The sequence below is a fragment of the Coenobita brevimanus genome, chromosome 22 (assembly GCF_032717465.1).
Source record: "Coenobita brevimanus isolate Jiangsu-jjx chromosome 22, ASM3271746v2, whole genome shotgun sequence".
NCBI classification, from domain to species: domain Eukaryota; kingdom Metazoa; phylum Arthropoda; class Malacostraca; order Decapoda; family Coenobitidae; genus Coenobita; species Coenobita brevimanus.
In genome coordinates, this window is record NC_136975.1 from 10,687,825 (window position 1) to 10,707,779 (window position 19,955).

The window sequence follows — 19,955 nt, forward strand, 5'->3', positions numbered from 1 at the left end:
TCAACATTAACAAATAAATGCTTTTAAGTTTGTTATATGATTCATCATTTAGTCTAAATTATGTTCTCTGAGCCAAACACCTCAAATTTACACGAGTTTGTGCTCATCCTGGCTGCACTGCTCGCCCTGCTAGCTATGCTCTGACATTCTGAAAAGTGTGTATAAACGCACCGAAAAACGTGTAGTTCCCATTGTTGCCAACAGAGGGACACTAGGAAAATCCACTTTTTTGCAATTTTAACTTTTCACAAAATCTGGCAACTGTAATATACACATATATAGTCGTCGTAAAAACTACCCATGTTAGAGCTGTTTGGAGAGTTCTATATGCATCCCCCTCGATTATCATAAGGGGCAAATAGACAAGCAGAATGACAAACATTCTGTTTTATTGATTATAAAACTTGTAAAAACGGTCACTGAGAGATCTAAGCTAACCACGGCTGTATGCACTCAGTACTTCTATGTCTTCACACAACTTATCACACCCATTATCGTCTTACACAGCTTTACACAAAATAAAATCACCCCCTATTCGTACTTCAAGCAATCAAGTACACTGTCTCAGAAGTTTTGCTGTACATTAGGCTAACTAAGGATTCTCCTGGTTTACGGTGAATGACATTGTAGAATAGACAAGATAAACTATGTTTTGGGAGATTGGGAAAAAATTACTTTTCTGTCAAAAAGGAGCTGCTATATAATTCCTGAACCAGAATATTCGGCATTTAACATACAGCAGAGACACCAAATACCAGAAAACAGTACATGCGCCTTGGCTACCATAAAACTTGATCACATCTGAAAAACCGAGCAGAATTTCTCACAACATGCAAGAGGCTTCATGTCACCAATAAGTACATACCTAACTGCCTTTTGATTTTAAGTGTGTGAAGCATTAAACTATAATATATATCCTACCAGAAAATAACTGTAACAATCAATCAGTACCTCCCAGACACGAGCATAGCCAGCCATATTCCAGATCACTTTAGCCACAGAAGACCACCCTACGTCTTTGGTAGTGCTTTACTTGATAAAGGGACGTTGTCACTTTTTGAATTCGAACCGTGATGCATAGGTTAACCAACCCAAGACTTCTACAACGGCGACACAAAGATGACTACATGCACATTCCGCTAAAGAGAAAAAATAATGTTCACTATAAGCAGCATCACTTTACAGGAGGACTTCCCGACGTAATTCAGGACAAGAAATTATTCTCCCCAAAGGTAGCTAACCCTGGATTTAGCATAGTCTCCTCTTACCTGAACCAGATCGTCTAATGTTAGCCTTAATAAAATACTTTTGTGCCTTGGCTGCAATGACGCGAACAAGGCTGGTTAATATTTGATGATGATGTTCACTTAAGTTACGGAAGGAAACGACTCAAACTTACCATAGAACTTGAACTAGAAGCTTCCTGATGGACTCTGGTAAATAAGTAATAAAAACATGAAGAGAGAGAGAGAGAGAGAGAGAGAGAGAGAGAGAGAGGAGTTGAAAAGGAAGTGAATTTACCATGGACCTTCAGCTGAACAGCCTTTGAGATAGACTTTCCAACGGAGTTGGAAGCGCTGCACAGATACCATCCTGCCTGACTGGGCTTGACGTCGGGCAGCACCAGTGACCCATTGGCAGCCAGGTTCACGTTTACCCCGTCAACCACTAGGCGTTGGAAGTTCTTCGCCGTTTCGCCTGTAGGGTGCGTTGGATTGAGTTAGAATATGGGTAGCATAATGTCTGGATGAATCACTCTTGCGTGATAATCAAAGACGGTGAATAAAACCCACACTTGTAGACGAAGAATATAATTACCAGTTTCGGTGGACACTGCCACCATCGTCAGTGGTCAAGATAGTGAGAGGGAGTGACATACTCACTATACAAGGGTTCCTTTTTATGCGTGTGTGTGTGGAAGGGTGGGGTAAAGATGAGGTGGGGTGGGGTAGATTGTAAGAGGGGATTAACCCAAGGGGGATTTTGGGGGGGACATTACCGGACAGGTCAGGTGTAATTCCTATCTGACCTTACCTGTGTCGTAGCAGGAAGGGACACTTCCACTAGGGACCTCATTATAGGATCTAGCTTGTACATACCTTCACTAAGGTTGAAATTCTCGTATTTCTGGATACACATGGCTTCAATAATCTTTCGTTTCCGAAAGTCATGAATTCTATACAATAGATGGCTACCTTGCCAGTCAATTCTGTGGTTGGCTTCACAAACATGGTTAAATATTGCATTATTTAAATTACATGTTCTTATGGCATACTTGTGTTCCTTAATCTGTGTTTCCAAACTACGACCTGTTTCTCCTATGTAAACTAGTTCACAATCTTTGCAAGGAATTTTATATATGCCTGCTTCTGAATATGTTGTACATTTGTTCTTTACTTGGGTTAATCCCCGCTTACAATCTACTCCACCCCACCTCATCTTTACCCCACCCTTCCACACACACACGCATAAAAAGGAACCCTTGTATAGTCAGTATGTCACTCCCTCTCACTATCTTGACCACTGAAGATGGTGGCAGTGTCCACCGAAACTGTTTGGTAATATGGGTAGCATAGTTAGAGGAGGTACTGAAAGTGGTGACACAATGGAAAGAGAGATGGACAAGGGATGCTGGTGGGATTTTGAGAATATGTAAGAAAGCCTGAGGCTGAGATAGGAAAGACACAGGAGGAATGGAAGAGGGACTAAGAAAGAGGGGCAAAGAAAAATAAGAGGACAGATAGAAAAGTGGTAAAGACTTCGATGGAAGCCGGAGGAACTGAGAGGGAAGTTGAAGGGGTGAAGGAGGGACTGAGGGAGAGGCTGGACAGGGGAGATGCAGGGGGAATTTTGCGGGCCACCTCACTTGACGGGCTGAATAAAAGTGTTTCGAAACGGCTTTGGAAGGGGAAATGGGATTTTATCAGAGGGTGAGTGAAGAAATGTATGGGAAATGTAAACAAACTGGAAAGAGGTAAGAGGAAAGTTGGGGGAATGTAGTAGGGTCTACTAGAATAACTGGAAATGTAAGAGGAATGTGGGTAAGAAGTTATTGGGATGTAACAGGGACATAGGAAGAATACAGGTGGGACAAAGAAGGATGTGGGGCAGAGGCTGATTTGTAGTGAGGCAAATGTAGCTAAGGCCTCAAGACCTCCAAAACAAATAAATGTTATCGGCGTGCTGTAAGAAAGAACATGCTAGGCACAACTGTGCAACAAAAATTTACAACCATTGTATACAAAGAAGAATGCAGGTAATATTGCAATACTGTTTTATTGCCATAATTCCTGAATAAAGATTAGTTTAAAAAACCTTACATACTGTCTCTGTTCTTTGCATGTTTGAATGCATTAAAGTATGTATATATGTAGGCCTATGTATGTATTAATGAATGTATGTGAATGTATGTATGTATGTAAAAGGGTTTCTATGCAGAATCGGTCCGAGACCCCAAGAACTTCTAGTCTGCATCTTTTAGGGAAAGCTTCGTGGGATTATGAAAGAGGCAAGTGGGAATAGGAGAGATAAAGTAGAGAAGTTGGATTGAAGAGAAGGTAGTAAGAACTAGGTGAGATGTTCCAGGGATGCATGAGAGAGGCTTAGGGGATGTTGGAGGGGCTAAGAGAAAGGTTGGAGGGTTGGTGCAAGAAAGCTCAATTCCACTTTACCTGAGGAGTGGGTGGAATTGGTTGAAAGTTGAGGAAGGACCGGTATGGGGTTTTGTGGAAGTGTTAAGGGAGGACAGATAGATTTCAGGGATAAGTACGAGAAATTAAAGAGGCTAAAGGGGAAGTAAGAAAAAATATAGAGTTAAATCACACACACACACACACACACACACACACACACACACACACACACACACACTCAAGCTTGCTCTCTCTCTCACACACCTGGTGCCTTCATCCATGACAGTATAGGCTTGGGGTGTCCTCTAGCGCTGCAGTCCATCACCACAGTTGACCCTACCACCACTGCTTTACCGGAGGGCTCCATCACCCATTTGGGGGACACCTGGGGGGAAGAGGGAAAGGTAAGGCAGCTTTAATGTAAGTGATACATTATGACAAGGAATACCTTTTGACAGGACTTTCAACCATGCATTTTCCTACGTGCGATGCATAGAAGAAAATACAAACGTCCCTTAACTTCTTCCCATATCCTCGATACGAGGGGTGGTGGACCGCTAGAGAAAGGCAGCATCAGGCTGCAATCCACTGGGTTCACATCCAGATGAACCTGGAGTCACAACAAAAAGAACAAGAACAACAACATGCAAAGCAATAAGCAAGAATATAATCACATTTCATGTCTGTTTCTATTTACCAACTTTCACTTTCAGTGGCTATTTCAATATCAGAATTATAAACATCTTAGTATGAGTGTAGACACTTTGTAGAGATTGTAGTAAGTTTTGTAGAACACATATGCATATACTGTACTCGTGGATGAGCCGTAGTTATACGTGAGTAGGTATGTAAGGAGATAATCTTAGTTCCCTTTGTCATGCAATGACAGGAGAGGTAAAGATGAGTATGAGACTATTTACAGTTTTATTTTCTTAGAAAGTTTAACTAAAGTCTATCACACACGAATGACGTATGTGAGTAGCATCCTACTTGCCACCTTTCAGCCTGCCCCTTTTCTCCTTCTCGTTCTCTCTCTCGACAACCTCTCACCCCTGTATCTCTCTCTCTCTCTCTCTCTCTCTCTCTCTCTCTCTCTCTCTCTCTCTCTCTCTCTCTCTCTCTCTCTCTCTCTCTCTCTCTCTCTCTCTCTCTCTCTCTCTCTCTCTCTCTCTCTATCTATCTCTCTCTCGTCTGCTCTCCAATTCCCCCTTTCTTGTATAGGAGAGCTTGTCTCACGTGTACTGGACGTTCATGAGAATCTTCTAGAAGCCTGTGTGTCTGCGTGTATGTACCATTTCCAGTGACACATTGTAGTCTGGCATTCCTCAGAGAAAACTGCAAACGACATTTCCTTTCCACCCCTAGCTTGACTTTCACTCAGCCTTCAAACTACACACTTATGTTCCTGTCTATTATGCATTGTATTATGATAATTTTGAGTCCTGACATTGCTCGGTCACGCCAGCTGGCGAACCTACGACAGCATGTGGCAATTACACATTCTAATCTATTAATACATTTATTATAATACTGTATAGACATAATATTCATGATAATATCGTACTGACATAATAATATTCTAGAAACACTGTAAATATATTATATTCACACTGGAGCAAATACACCATAGTAAAACTGATTATAGAATATTGTATAACATATTGTAAATTGTGTATGTATAACAGACATACGCATATATACAAAAGCAGTACAGTAAGACTTACTAATATATTTGTAATGCATCTATATGATATATAATGATACTGTTATAAGAATTGGATACTTGTGTATCAGGTAACATTAATTCATGTGTCATCCCATATTTTTCATTTTTTTCTTCCATATATATATATATATATATATATATATATATATATATATATATATATATATATATATATATATATATATATATATATATACTGACTCCAAGTTTGCAATCCTTGCTTGCATCCTGTGCATAGCCAACACTAATATACCAAATACAATGGAGAAGATTATAACGACAGTTGGAGCTGGGCTATACACATAATATGGGCTAAACATACTCATACTCATTTCTTCCCAGGGCTTCATTGCTTAGTTTCAAACTTAGGTGAAGTCAACTTAATACCTGTGCTCATGTTTAAATCCATCTTAGGTAGTGGGTGAAAATATTTGTGTGTATGACTGAGGATGGCATAGTGATTACTAGTAGTTAAAGTGGACATGGATGGTGTATGTACAACACAGTAGTCAGGTGCTACGTATAATCCTGATGCTGAAGTATGAGATGGTTGCATCTCTGGACACATCATGTAAACTGATGTGTTATGAGTGAAGTAGGAAAACTGTGAGTGCCCAATGCGTTGATGATGTGTAAGTTTATCTGGAGCAAATGTAAAGCTGCAATGGTGATGAATGTCATTATTTCTTATGTTACCCATTTCACAAGGGACTGTTCCAGTAGGCTGAAATGCGACAATGCACGCAGAACAAAGGTGAACAGCATGTAAGGATGTACAGCACTTTCGTTCAATCTTTGATTCACAAGCAAGAGTGACAGTGTCCTGTCTCTTGAAGACCATGATGAGTTCGATGTATGTTTGATGTTAATGATCAAAGTGTTATTATTCATAGAATGGAAGGGGTATATTTGATAGACTGTGAACAGACCGTCAGTTATGAATGGTGCACGAATTGTTACTGATGTTGGTGTTTGAGTTGCTTCTAAATACGGATAGTATAACATGCAATTCCTACCCTGGAACAAAGGCTTCAAACCATGTTTATGTATGCCTTGGCTAAGTATCTGACGTAGATCGTGAACTGGAAGTAGATTAATAGTGATCTTGCCATTACCAGTATTTGCAGTACCCTGCATGAGTGCCCTGTAACGAACTCTAGTGTTATCTAACTGGAGTATTATTATGTCACTATGTTTCATGATTACTGAGAAATGTTGGGAAAGTGTCATGTTTCCTTCCATGGCATTGATTTTGTCCACACTCTGGTGAGTTATACTTTCTGTCTTTCTTAGATTCGTCACGATCGTCTTCAATGCTGTGTTTTGACCGTCAACTAACTTGTATTGATATGTTAGTACCTGAGCTATTTTATTATATCTGTTGTTTATTTCTTGAAGATCTTCCTTTGTAGCCAATCCAAAATGTTCCCTAGAATTGCACCATCCAGGTCAAACAAACCGCGCCTTTCACGAGTACGTGTGATGTTATTCGTGTCCATTATTACCTCCGTTCCATGAGATGGGATATCTTGGATCCTGAGAAGCATGATTGATTTAGCCTGTTCTGTCTTCCATTTTGCTAGCTTTATGATTTCAGTCACTTCCATTGTGTTGTGAGCTTCTGAACCATAACTTCCTATCATGAAGTCCAGGGTCCTCAGTGGTTTGGTAACATTCTCCAAATATGCATGTAAATCATAAAAGAAGTCCAAACTAATTTCAGTACTCATGAAATCTTTCACGATTGATGTCGAGGCCGTGGGAGCTATGAGGCATCCTTGCCGTACTATACGAGTATGTTGACAGTCTAAGTGAGCATATCCTCTTGCTAGGCTATGTATAAGAGAATTCATGGTATAAGTCCCCTCATCGTTACCTATTGAAAAAAAAAAAAAAAATCTATTACTTAGCTAATTCAGCCATGCTGTGGTCGATGATAGTGATGATGTGCATTACAGCTGGTTCATGGAGAACAATAACTTGCTTATTGTTTCACTTATAGAAGGAGTTTAAATCGATACCTAGATCATGTAAATGCTGTATTGTGGCATTTGTAGCAACAGTTGCACCTGTTTGTTTGTCTGTTAGGGGATCTTAATTTATTTTTTAAAGTATTGTTGTCCTCTTGATGGGTTTCATAGGTATTGTTCGTTTTTTATGTGGTGTCCGAGGTTGTATAATAGCTGGCTAATTCCCTTGGGTCCCGTTTTATAGATCAACATGAATTTGTTTTTCTTCGCCACTCGACTGTGACCTATTTACTACCACGTTTGCTGTCTTTTTAATTACTCTGTATGAGCCTTCAAATTTCTGTGATAGTTTATTGTCTCTAGTATGAATGATACCACAGATATTGTCTCCTAAGCTGATAGTTGATTCTTTTGCCTTTTTATTGAATGATTCCGTCATTTCTTCCTTGGACATCGATAATTCTTTTTTCATCCTCTTGTGTATATCCTGGAATTCATGCAAATGAAGTTTAGGATAATCATCATAGTTATATGTAGGCAGAGTTTCACCTTCGAGAATTTCGTAAGGTAATTTTTTTCTCTGTCCCGTAGATAATGAAATGTGGTGTGTCTCCTTAGACTTATTTATAGATCCATTAATTCATGCTTTTACTTTGAGAATCCAATCATCCCAGCTTGCGTAATTTTCGTTGAGGATGTGTCATACCACATCCAATACTTTTTTGTTTCGTCTCTCTACTAACCAATTGGATGCTGGGTGATAGGCTAAAACATTAACCTTTTTGATATTGTATTGTTTACTTATTTCTTGCAAGATTTCAGAATTAAATTCACCTTCATTATCGCTTATTAGTACCTTTAGGGTCGTGAAGCGACACGTATTATCTATGATTGCTTTTCCCACTGTTTCTATTGTCTCATCCTTAATCGGGGCTAAAATCACATATCGTAAGAAATTACCTGTTGCAACAAATAGGTACTGGTTATTATATGATATTGGTAACCTGAATAAGTCAATCACGACAATGTCTCACGATTGACGTGATACAGGGTATTTACCTATAGGTGTAGATGTTAACATGTGGCCTTTGTGTCTCGCACATGACTTGCATCTGTCTATATAACAGTATATATCTTTTCCTAACGATACCTAGTAGTATAACAGCCAGGCTTGTTCAAATTTCCTATCCTTTCCAGGATGTCCTGCATATGGACTATCGTGTATCATTCTTAATACTTCAAATATCATATCATTAGGTACCACTAATTGTTTATTATTTCTTCTGTGTTCCGGTTGTCCTGGGTTGATCCTGTAGAATTGTTCGAGTGGTTTATGTAGCTTTGGTAATTGTACGTCCTCTCCACTTTCCAATTCATATATGACTTTGGACTATGGTGGATCATGTCTCTGTGCTTTCGCGACTTTATCGTGGTTTAGGATATTTCCCTTGAGATCTAATGTCGCAACATGAACTGTCGTCGGTTCCTAGATAGTGTGTCAGCATCTAAGTTTATTTTGCCTTGTATGTAGTGAATATGTACATTATACTTTTCAATGGTGCATTTCCATCTTGCTCTCCTCCCAGAGAGGAGTTTTTCTTGGAACATGCCCATGAGCGGTTGATGGTCGGTAAATAGGTGAATATCGTAACCATATACCAAATCTCAGAACTTTTTTAACGCGGAGACCACTGCAAGTGCCTCTAACTCTGTAGTGCAATTAATTTTCTCTGCACATTTTATTTGTCTGATGGCAAATGCAATTGGTTGATTTTTTCCTCACTTATCTTCTTGCATCAATACAGTCCCTAATCCTTTAATAGATTCATGTGCTCAAATTATAAATGGTTTTGTGAAATCAGGATAAGCCAAGCATGGTGCACCTGTAAGTTTATCTTTTAATTCATTAAATGCTAGATTTTGTTCCTCTCCCCACTGGAATATAGCATCTTTTTTGAGTAGTTGGAATAGAGGAAAAGCTGTATGAGAGAATTGTTGGATAAGTGATCGATAATATCCCGCCAGACCTAAAAATTGTCTTACTTCCTCTACATTTGTGGGTTCAGGGAAGTCCCTTACTGCCTGTATTTTGTCCTCAGACGTATGGATTCCTTCTGCATTTAGTTTGTGGCCTAAGAATTTTATTTCTTTAAAGCAAAATTTGCATTTAGACAGCTTAATTTTTATACCAGCATCAGCCAGCTTTTGTAGAAGCTGGTCAAATTTCTGGAGATGATCATCTATGTTTTTAGTTGCAATAATGATGTCGTCAAGATATATAAATATTCCTTTTCCTAGGATTCCAGTCAATAATTAATTCATGAGTCTTTGACATGTTCCTGGCGCTGTCCTTAATCCCACTGGCATTCATTTGTATTGGTAATGGCCTGTATTTGTGGAGAAGGTAGTGTATTTACTTGAGTCCTCAAATCTAACGTTATTTGATAATAGCTATTAAGCAAATCGACTATGAAAAATACATTATTTTCTGGTGCAATATTTTGCAAGACATTACTTAGCAATGGCATGGGAAACCGGTCTGGGATTGTGTGATTATTTAGTTCACGGAAATCTACTACCCCACGTATTTCTCCACTTTGTTTGGGCACGATAACTAATGGGGCATTCCAAGGGGAGACGGATGGCTCAGTAATACCCAGTTTTAGCATTTCATTAACATACTGGTTTGTAAGGGTACGTTGTGACTGCGGAACTCTATAGGCATTTACAAAACTAGGTTGTGTGTATAGGTACACGTTACTCTTGTGATTAATCAGGTTAGTACTCCCTAACTGTTCTCCAGGTAATGCTACCATTTGTTGATGTTTTTGTAATCAATCTAAGAGATCAGTTTCTTCATTAAATTGTCCTGAGTGAACCAAATTTTCTGTTATGCTTTCTATGTCCGTGGATTTCATCTTACTTGTAATTCCAGCTATAGCTATTTCCATTATAGGGGCAGGACATTTCTCTATACTGACTAGAAAAGTCCCCTTTTTTCATCTGTACTTCTCCATTCATGTGATTAATTAGGAACACCTGAGTTTGCCCATCATTATCCACCTGACATAATGCATTTTCTACTGACGAACAGTACTATTCTTCAATTTGCTCTTTATGGTAACTTTCATGTATGAGTTAAGGCGGAATAACTACATCATTGGTAAGATGGGCGGGAAGCTCTGATGTGTCAGTACTGTTACCTTGGTCTCTAGTCCGGGAGGCAGTGGGGGGTGATGTGAGTGCATCTGTACCATCGTCTGCTTATTTATTTCTGTTTAGATGTTTTATTTTTCCAATTCTTTTTGGTTTTCTACTATTGATGTCTGAGAAATCTGATGATAATCCCTCTATGAATTCATCATTAAAATCTTTCCCATTCAATTGTGGGAGTAAAATCTCTGTTCTCATTGTTCTTAAACCTGGCAACATATAAGCTCTTATTGCTAAGTTTTCTACAATATAGAAAATAGCAGAAATTGGTCTTGTAGTCTCTGAAAAACTGATGTCAAACCGTATCATGCCATTTACTATAATTTGTTTGCCATCTACCGTATTTAAGTCTAAATCAGATTCTTCTAGAAAGTTACTTTCTAATTTCTAAAAATCCTATCTAATTCTTCTTGTGTTATCAAATTCACTGGAGAGCCTGTATCCAAGAATAATAAAATGTTTTGATCTTCACATACAGCTGGTATCAATATACACTTACTTCCCAACATGCCTCCTATGTTAATTTTAGACTTGACTTTATCTATGATTGGTCGTTTCTTGTCGTGGCTTGCCCTTCCCCTAACTTAAAAATGAAAATCAGTTTTTCCACTGTCTTACAATTTGAGGTCCAGTGATCTTGGGACTTGTGATGTCTGCAATATGTGCCCTTTGTCTGTCTTCTTTTGTTTTGATGAAACATTCATTCTTTTTGTTTCCTGGATTTTGCACAATAATAACAAAGAGTGGACCTATCTCCCGAATGTGATCCTCGATATGACTTCCCATATTTAGGTTTTTCTGTGGCATGGCTTCTGCTTGGACTGTGTGCAGACTTTTGTGACTGCCTGTGGCCTGGTGTCTGTGATCGCTGCCTCGAAGTTTGTGGCTGTTTGTTCTGTCTGTTATGGGGTCGCAACCAATTTTGTTCTTTGTTTGAGGTAGCTATTTTCACGGCTGACACTGTGTCTCTCATTCTCATTCTGGTAGTATTTGACTGTGCTTCAGTCACCCCTGCTTTGCTACAGTGCATCTCTACCGCATTCATGAAATCTAGCAAATACATTCCTGGGGTGTAAGGTACCGTCTTCACTATCTTCGGAATCCTATCTGGTAATTTACACAGTGCAGCTACATAACCAAGGATGTCTATAACATGCAATGGTGTCATTTTCCCATCAGATGTTACCCAATTTGAATTCTCTATGGTAACTAATAATGTTCTCTTAATTATTGAAACATCTTTTTTTTTTTTTATGTGAGGAAGAAGGAACCAAAGACAACGAGCCCACAAAACTGTTCCTTCCAAGAGAAAAACAAAATACAAGAGAGAGCCAAATTCAAGATCCGACCATTTCGAGATGCCTGGACACACTGCGTTTGAGAGACTGGAGATCATAGGAAGCAGGAAATACAGACAGAGGGAGACAGTTCCAGAGTCGACTTGTTGCATAAATGAAGGACTGGGAGTAACGGTTAACTCTTGCATTAGAGAGTTGGACAGAAAAGGGATGAGAGTTTGCTACCAGATGGGTGCTACGAGCCCGTCGTACAGGTGGAGGAATGCATGCAGACAGTTCAGAGGAGCAGTGATCATTGAAGCAGCGATAAAAAAGAGATAAGATGCAACAGTGCGGTGAAGAGACAGAGGTTGAAGGGAGTCAGTAAGAGGAGGAGAGTTAATGAGGTGAAAAGCTTTTGACTCCACCCTATTGAGAAGAGCTGTATGTGGGGAGCCTCCCCACACGTGAGAGTTGTACTCCACGCAGGGGCGGATAAAACCCCTGTATAGAGTCAACAATGGTGAAGGGGTAAAGAAGGAACAGAGTCAGCTTAGCACACTCAATCTCTCGGAAGCAGATTTTACAAGATGTGTAATATGATCTTTCCAAGGTAAGTCCCGAGTAAATGAAACCCCAAGCATGTTCAAGGATGATGCAGGACTAAACTGAATATTATTATACATTAGTGGTTATACCTGTGGAAGATTTTGTCGGGTTGATAGGTGCAAAAACTGAGTCTTTGATGCATTAAAAACAAGATTATTTTTACCCTAGTTAGAGATACGAGCCAAGTCAGACAGGTGTGCCATAGCCTCATCCCTTGTATGTTGAAGTAACTGCTGAGATGGACGTTGCAGGAATCGAATGGAAAGGTGAAGGGTGGAGTCATTAGCGTGTGAGTGGATAGAGTTAGATGCACAGCTTAGAAGGTCATTGGTGAATAAAAGGAAGAGAGTTGGTGATAGGAGAGAGCCCTAAGGAACACCACTGTTAATAGATCTAGGAGAAGAACGATGGCCGTCTACAACAGCTGCTATAGAACGACCAGAAAGGAAGCTAGAGATGAAGGTACAGATAGAAGGATAGAAACCGTAAGAGGGCGGTTTAGAAATTAAAGATTTATGCCAGACTCGATCGAAAGCCTTTGAGATGTCAAGTGCAATGGCAAAGCTTTCGCCAAAGTCCTGAAAGGAGGATGACCAGGAGTCTGAAAGGTAGGTGAGAAGATCGCCTGTGGACCGTCCCTGACGGAACCCATACTGACGATCAGAAAGAAGGTTGTGATAGGAAAGAGGCTTTAAAATTTTTCTATTAAGAACAGATTCGAAAACTTTTGAGATACAGGATGTTAAAGCAATTGGACGATAGTTAGAGGGTTGGGAATGGTCACCCTTCTTTGGGACTGGTTATTTCACGTAGGATAGGATTAGTTGTGTGTTCTCTCATAAGATCCACAATCTTATGTAATTCTGGAAGTATAAATGGCACAAAGCTTATACTTCCAGAGAATTTCTTCAGAAATTTTGTCTTAATCTCCTCATATGTCTTTGGTCGTAGGATTTTAATGGATCTAAGTCACCTGCTGGGCATCTTTCCTGGTTAGTCCATGAGGAAAATATTGCTCTTTTCTCATTTTCATCTGTTACACGTCTCTTAAGAAAGAGTTGTTCGCTGTGGTTTATGAGAGACATTATGTCGATGCGATCTTTTTCTGTGCCTGAGAATTTAGGAATGTTTTTATCCTCATGATAAACTAACGTAAACATGAGGTGGGGATGTTTGAATTGTGTTATTGCCTTCGTTAGCCATTTTGGTTGGTTGTTTCGTTAACTTCACTTGGAGTTCTTTGTCGTTATGTGAAGGATTAGTTGCATATTATGTTTTTCCTGACTCGTGAACTCTATTGAGTAGGTTTTCATAAATATGTATGGCAGAGCTAGTCTTCACTTTCTAAATCAGAGGGTGGTTCCCAATGATCATCATCATCATCAAAAAATGAAGTATTTGTTTCTTTATCTTTACTTGTGGAGAGTTTTGTATGATCGTAATATTTTCCTGTTGTTCTCCTAAGTGTGAATCAGCATTCGATGCCAACTGTGTTTCATATGGCACTAAAACTGGTGGTGTTGAAAATATTGCTGTCATATCACTCAGCTAAGGAATGGTGTCATGAAACTCTTATTTTATGTGTGTTAACTGTATAGGTGAATAAATGATTATTAATAAATGAAAGGTATTAAGTATGTATATGTATATATATAAGTAGGTAAAAAAAACTATTTGTACCTAATTTTATGCTCTGGGAAGAAATAAGTAAAAAATATAATCACCCACTTAAACGGTAGATGATGTCGCTCTCGAAGACTCAGGGCTGTGTTGAGATGATGTGACTCCCGGAAACTCCAGGGCTTGTTGACATATCAGGGTTGATTGAAGTTCGGAGAAACTTCAGCCATACTCGAACCTCATAGTACAATGTCGACTTCTCACTTCGGTAACTGTTGAGAGTAAAGATGAGTATGAGTAAGAATGCATGAGTAACGATGAGTAACAAGTGGTGAGTGAGGTGCCTGGGTCAGAGGTGCATGGAGTTTTTTGCTAGCGTTGTCTGACCTCTTCACCTCTACATCAGCGTGGTGGTGATCGAGACGGAGGGTGGTTGGAGAGAATGGTGGAGTCAGGTGCTGGTTTGTGAGTTGTAGGTTGTGAGTTGTGAGTCCTCTTGCTCTGGTTGCTTGTTCTGTAGTAATCGTTGATGGTTGTAGTTTGTTGGTTCATCGCAGAAATAGGAAGATTGTTTGTAACAATATTTTGTCAAACATCTGCCAAGGCGTCGTGTGGCTCAACTTGTAATATTGTTTGTTTTCTATCTTTATAATGTAGAATCAACTGTAAAACTGAAGCTGATCTTGACCGTCTCGTCTGCTTTTGTAGAACTTCACTTTAGATTCGTAGACGAGGTTCGTACATTCGCTGCAACCATCTTTTGTAGACACTTTGTAGAGTTTGTAGTATGTTTTGTAGAACACGTATGCATATATTGTACTTATGGATGAGCTATAGTTACACATGAATAGGTATGTACATAGATAATCTTAGTTCTCTTTGTCATGCAATGACACGAGAGGTAAAGAGGAGTATGGAACTGTTTACAGTTTTATTTTCTTGAAATGATTAACTAAAGTCTGTCACACGCGAGTGATGTATGTGAGTAGCGTCCTGCTTGCCACTTCTCAGCCTGCCCCCTTTCTCCTCCTCGCTCTCTTTTTCGACAACCTCTCGCCCCTGTATCTCTCTCTTGTCTGCCTCTCTAATTCCTCCTTTCTTGTATAGGAGAGCTTGTGTCACGTGTACTGGACGTTCGTTACAATCCTCTACAAGCCTGTGTGTCTGTTTGTATGTAGAGTTTCTGGTGACACATTGCAGTTTGGCATTCCTCAGAGAAAACTGCAAACGACATTTCCTTTCCATCCCTAGCGTGACTTTCATTCAGCCGTCAGACTACACATTTATGTTCCTATCTATTATGCATTGTATTATAATAATTTTGATTCCTGACATTAGTCAAAGATGTCACGTTAAAACATGTTCTTCCCTGAAAGAAAAAGACAACAGAAAGAAGTATTGTGTCGTCTGTGCCTCACCAGCATCAGAGCTTAACACAAACATTTACAGAACGTACGTCAATCAAGCATCTACGAAATCTTAGCTTTCTTTTGAGACATTTCTCTCAAGATCATCCCCTGTACTGTGCGTGTGTGTGTGTGTGTGTGTGTGTGTGTGTGTGTGTGTGTGTGTGTGTGTGTGTGTGTGTGTGTGTGTGTGTGTGTGTGTGTGTGTGTGTGTGTGTGTGTGTGTGTGTGTGTGTGTGTGTGTGTGTGTGTGAACAAAATACCTGAGTTTTTTTTTTTTCTATTTAACCAGGCTACGTGGAGAAATTAAAGGTAAGTCGAGGGACTGATCAATTCTTTTTGTGAACGATGGGTCGAAGGCGAAAGTCACGTGGCTAGCAAGACCAAACTAACTAGTAAATCCGACTTTAAAAGTTTTTATCCATTTTACATCAAAAGTGTGGAAATGATTAAGGGAACAATCGCCGAAGGTGAATGGCATAGGTCATCGCCAAATTTTGGCTCTCATTCCTAAGTGTGAACAATATAGCCAAAACAGTTTTGATATTATTTGAATCATATTTGGTCGAAAAGCTGATGGTCACCTGAGTGATTGACTTTTTGTCTTTTAGAACAATAGGTAAAAGGTGAAGATCACATGACAAGGTTGACTTAAAGAGTTTTTACGCAATATAGTCCTGCCTTTGTGGAAGAGTTAAGGTTCAGCCAAGAATGAAGTCATTCAAATTTAAGAGGAAATGATGAAAGGTCCAGGTCACAGGGCAAAATCAAATGTTCGAATCTTAAACTTATGGCTTGTCCTCTCTGAATGCTTGTATCTTTTTTTTTTTTTTTTTTTTTTTTTTACATATTCTGACTCCATTCTGTGACATGTTTTTCTTTTTTTGTTCAGACAGAGCGATTACACAGGTAACGTAGTCTATTACAGTTACAATCACATGACGCTTGCCTGATTACGGCTGCAGTTACACATTATTCGAATGCAATTGCAATTATATGCCTTGCAGTTGTGATTATACTTAAGATTACTTGCTGAAAATAATTCAGAACACAAGAAATAAGTATATTTTGAAGGTTCAGTGGTTTTGCTTGTACGTGTTTTGCAATTAAAATAAATTCATGCTCTGTCCTGTAAGGGAAGGTGTAAATATAGTATATTCATTTAACGTCATTCTGTTACACTCTACACAACCACTGTACTGGACTTTCTACACGTCTGCCTTCAGACTCTATACATCTCTTGCATAACTCATTTTGGCTTGCTAGTAAAGGTTTTAGACACAACGTTAACACCCTTGTTTTATTACATATCTGCGTGTAATAAAGCGACTGGTGCATTGCTTCATCATGTGTGTGTTCTTACCTAATTGTTCTTACCTAATTGTATCTTTACAGGAATGAGTCAAGCTCGTACTGTCCCGTGTCTTAAACCATAATTATCGTACAAATCCTTAAATTTGTGAATTGTTTTGGCACACACTATTTCATTCGGTAGTGCATTCCATTGATCAATTGCTCTGTTTGGGAAACTGAATTTCCTTACGTCTTTATCACCTCTCTTCTTATGCAATTTTTTGCAGTGTCCTCTTGCTGATGCTTCTCCATATATTAAGTAATCATTTATGTCTATTTTCTCCTTTCCTGATATGCATTTATATAGCATTATCATGTCACCTCTTTTCCTTCTCTCCTGTAGTGTTGGTAGATTCAGTTTATTTAGTCTTTCTTCGTAGCTTAGGTCCCTTAAGCTTGGTATCCATCTTGTAGCGGCCCTTTGAACTTTTTCAATCTTGTCTATGTGCTTTTTGAGATGAGGACTCCAGACTACTGATGCATATTCCAGGGTTGGTCTAATGAATGATGTCATTATCCTTCTTAGCATGTCTTCATTTATGTATGTGAATGCTATTCTCATATTTGCAAGCAGTGTATACATGTTCCGTACCTTCTTGCTGATGTGGTCAGCCGGAGATAGTCTGTTATTGATAATCACACCTAGGTCTTTCTCTCTTTTTGATGTGTATAGGGTTTTATTTCCTAACTTTTAATCCCAATCAGGTCTTTTTCCACTTTTACCAAACTTGATTACATGACACTTGTCCACATTGAATTCCATTTGCCATGTACTACTCCATTCATGAAGTGTATTTAATTCTTCTTGTAGCTCTTTACAAGAGTCTGTGTTAGTAATTCTCCTTTGTGTGTGTGTGTGTGTGTGTGTGTGTGTGTGTGTGTGTGTGTGTGTGTGTGTGTGTGTGTGTGTGTGTGTTTTATTACATATCCGCGTGTGATAGAGCGAATGGTGCATTGCTTCATCATGTGTGTGTGTGTGTGTGTGTGTGTGTGTGTGTGTTGATCCGATATTAAACTTGTACGACAGAAATGTTCAAGGTCAGCTAAGGAGTTGGTACTAATTTTTTTTTTTTTTTCATAATAATGGGTCAAAGGTTCAGGTCACAGGCCAAGTTTCCCGAACAATTTTGATTCGATGTAGACCAGATTTGCTGGAAGGATTGAACGTAAGACAGAGATGAAAACAATAATTTTTCGAACAGTTAGTTTGAGGTTATGACCAAAGAGTAAAGTCAATATTTGACTAGAACATGTGTCACTGTGTGAGTAAAATAACTAAAATAGTTTTTATCTGAACCGGAAGAAAATTGGTACAAGGACAGAGGCTCTTCCATTTTTTTAAAAGAACTGGGCAAAGTCAGTTTAAACAGACTGTATCTGGCTTAGAACACACTTGGTGAAAGGAGTGTGACTGAGGTAAAAATTAAAAACTTCAAATTTTTTTTTCTTTTTCAGAAAATTCGGTCCAAAGTTAGTGTTATAGGGTAGGATCAATGTTGCTCCAATAAGTCAAAAAGATTTAGTTCGATTTGAACCAAACTGGTGGAATACTGGGGGTCATCCAAGCATGAAGAAATTCGACTCAAGGACCAAGAGGTCAGAGGTCATGGTCACAGGACAAGGTCGACCTACATTTTTATCCGATTCTGCCCAAAAATTTTCAGCCAATAATGGATTTGAGAACACTCAGCAGAAGGTCAAGGTCGGAGGGTAAAGTAAAATGTTTGCCTTTTGACGAGCTGCAGGGAGCAAGACTGCGGGTGCTGTGTACTTGCATCTGGGTGTTCATCTTGCAGCAACTGAATCCGCCCCTCTCCCCATCCTTATTTTTTTTTTTTAATAAGCTGAACTTGTTTTATGTTAAATGTACAGTTGCTAGATTAAACAAAGTTCCAGTCGAGGAATAAACATCACAAACGAACCTTTGAGTGTTTAGCCAGTATAGAAGTAGCCCTGCAGTCCATGTCTGGTTTACGCTCGCTTAGCACTGATAGTGGCCTCGTACTGGAATGATACATTAGGCCACCAGATGTACTCTGCACTGGATAAACATACGCGAATCATTTTAATAAATTCATGAATAAGTGAAAAAAATATATATTTCAATAAGAGAAGCACATTTGTCGATCACATGACATGCGTCGCGCAAATAAACCGATAACAGGAGGATAAAGAAACGGATATGGTGAGCCAAACAATTGATGGGATAGGCTGGGTTATTTGTTGGTCACAGGCCTTGGGCAAGAAAGTATTCTAATTGACAATAGGTGTTGTAGGTTCCGTGATTTGAGTGCAGTGAAGGAGTGTTTCAAACTGTCCTTCAAGGATGGTAGGTTCAGGGTGGTAAAGAAATGAATGTGGGAGACAAATATACCGATAGGAAATGGTGAAACTGCATCCAGGGGTGGGGAAAGGCCAGGCGAGTGTACTTTGTGAAAATGGCTGGTGTAGAGAATGATTTAAGGGCAATGCAGGTTCATTTCAAAGGTTCCTCCATGAAAGACAAAAAAGAAAAAATCAATACATTATTCTGTTTGGTCAAATTAAATTGGCATCTTGCATAACAGAAAAAAATAATCTGACATCATGATCCCAGAGATGGAAAGGTGTACAAGAGAAAAGATTGGTTGATTGGCTGGTTAACCAAATGCTAATAAAAACACACACACTTCCGATTACCTTAATGAATATGATATGTAGGATGAATCATAACTTAATACACAGATATATTTATAATACTAAAAAAGAATCACCGTACACTCGTGAACATGACTGCGACTAGTCTTCAAATGTAACTGATTGTGACTGCAATTATTTTACAAATAATATAAATGAAATCGATTAAAATTGTGATTACATCAGTATCAGCAATCGAGTGTGACTGATTACGATATTACTCCTAGATTACGATCTTCCTGTTTGTTATTGCAATTATTAAAATAAATTATTCAGGCTTTGTGTGTGTGTGTGTGTGTGTGTGTGTGTGTGTGTGTGTGTGTGTGTGTGTGTGTGTGTGTGTGTGTGTGTGTGTGTGTGTTTAATCTGTGGTGTAGTGTTAATACTGCCTTCATTAACCACTTGAACAGGAGATGTCTTTTGAATTCATTTGCATAAAAGCGGTCAAAGGTGTCGATTTTCGTTGTAATATC

General features: G+C 39.0%; 1 protein-coding gene across 1 annotated transcript in view; it reads right to left on the bottom strand.

The window, feature by feature from the left end:
* The window catches only part of LOC145392421 (cell adhesion molecule Dscam2-like), a 331,196-nt gene that overhangs the window by 189,200 nt on the left and 122,041 nt on the right, over positions 1–19,955 (bottom strand). Inside the window, exons 8-9 of the mRNA XM_080266830.1 lie at positions 3,897–4,017; positions 1,522–1,698 (exon numbers count right to left, since the gene is read on the bottom strand). Coding sequence (XP_080122956.1) covers positions 1,522–1,698; positions 3,897–4,017 — 298 coding nt within the window. The remainder of the gene's footprint in view (positions 1–1,521; positions 1,699–3,896; positions 4,018–19,955) is intronic.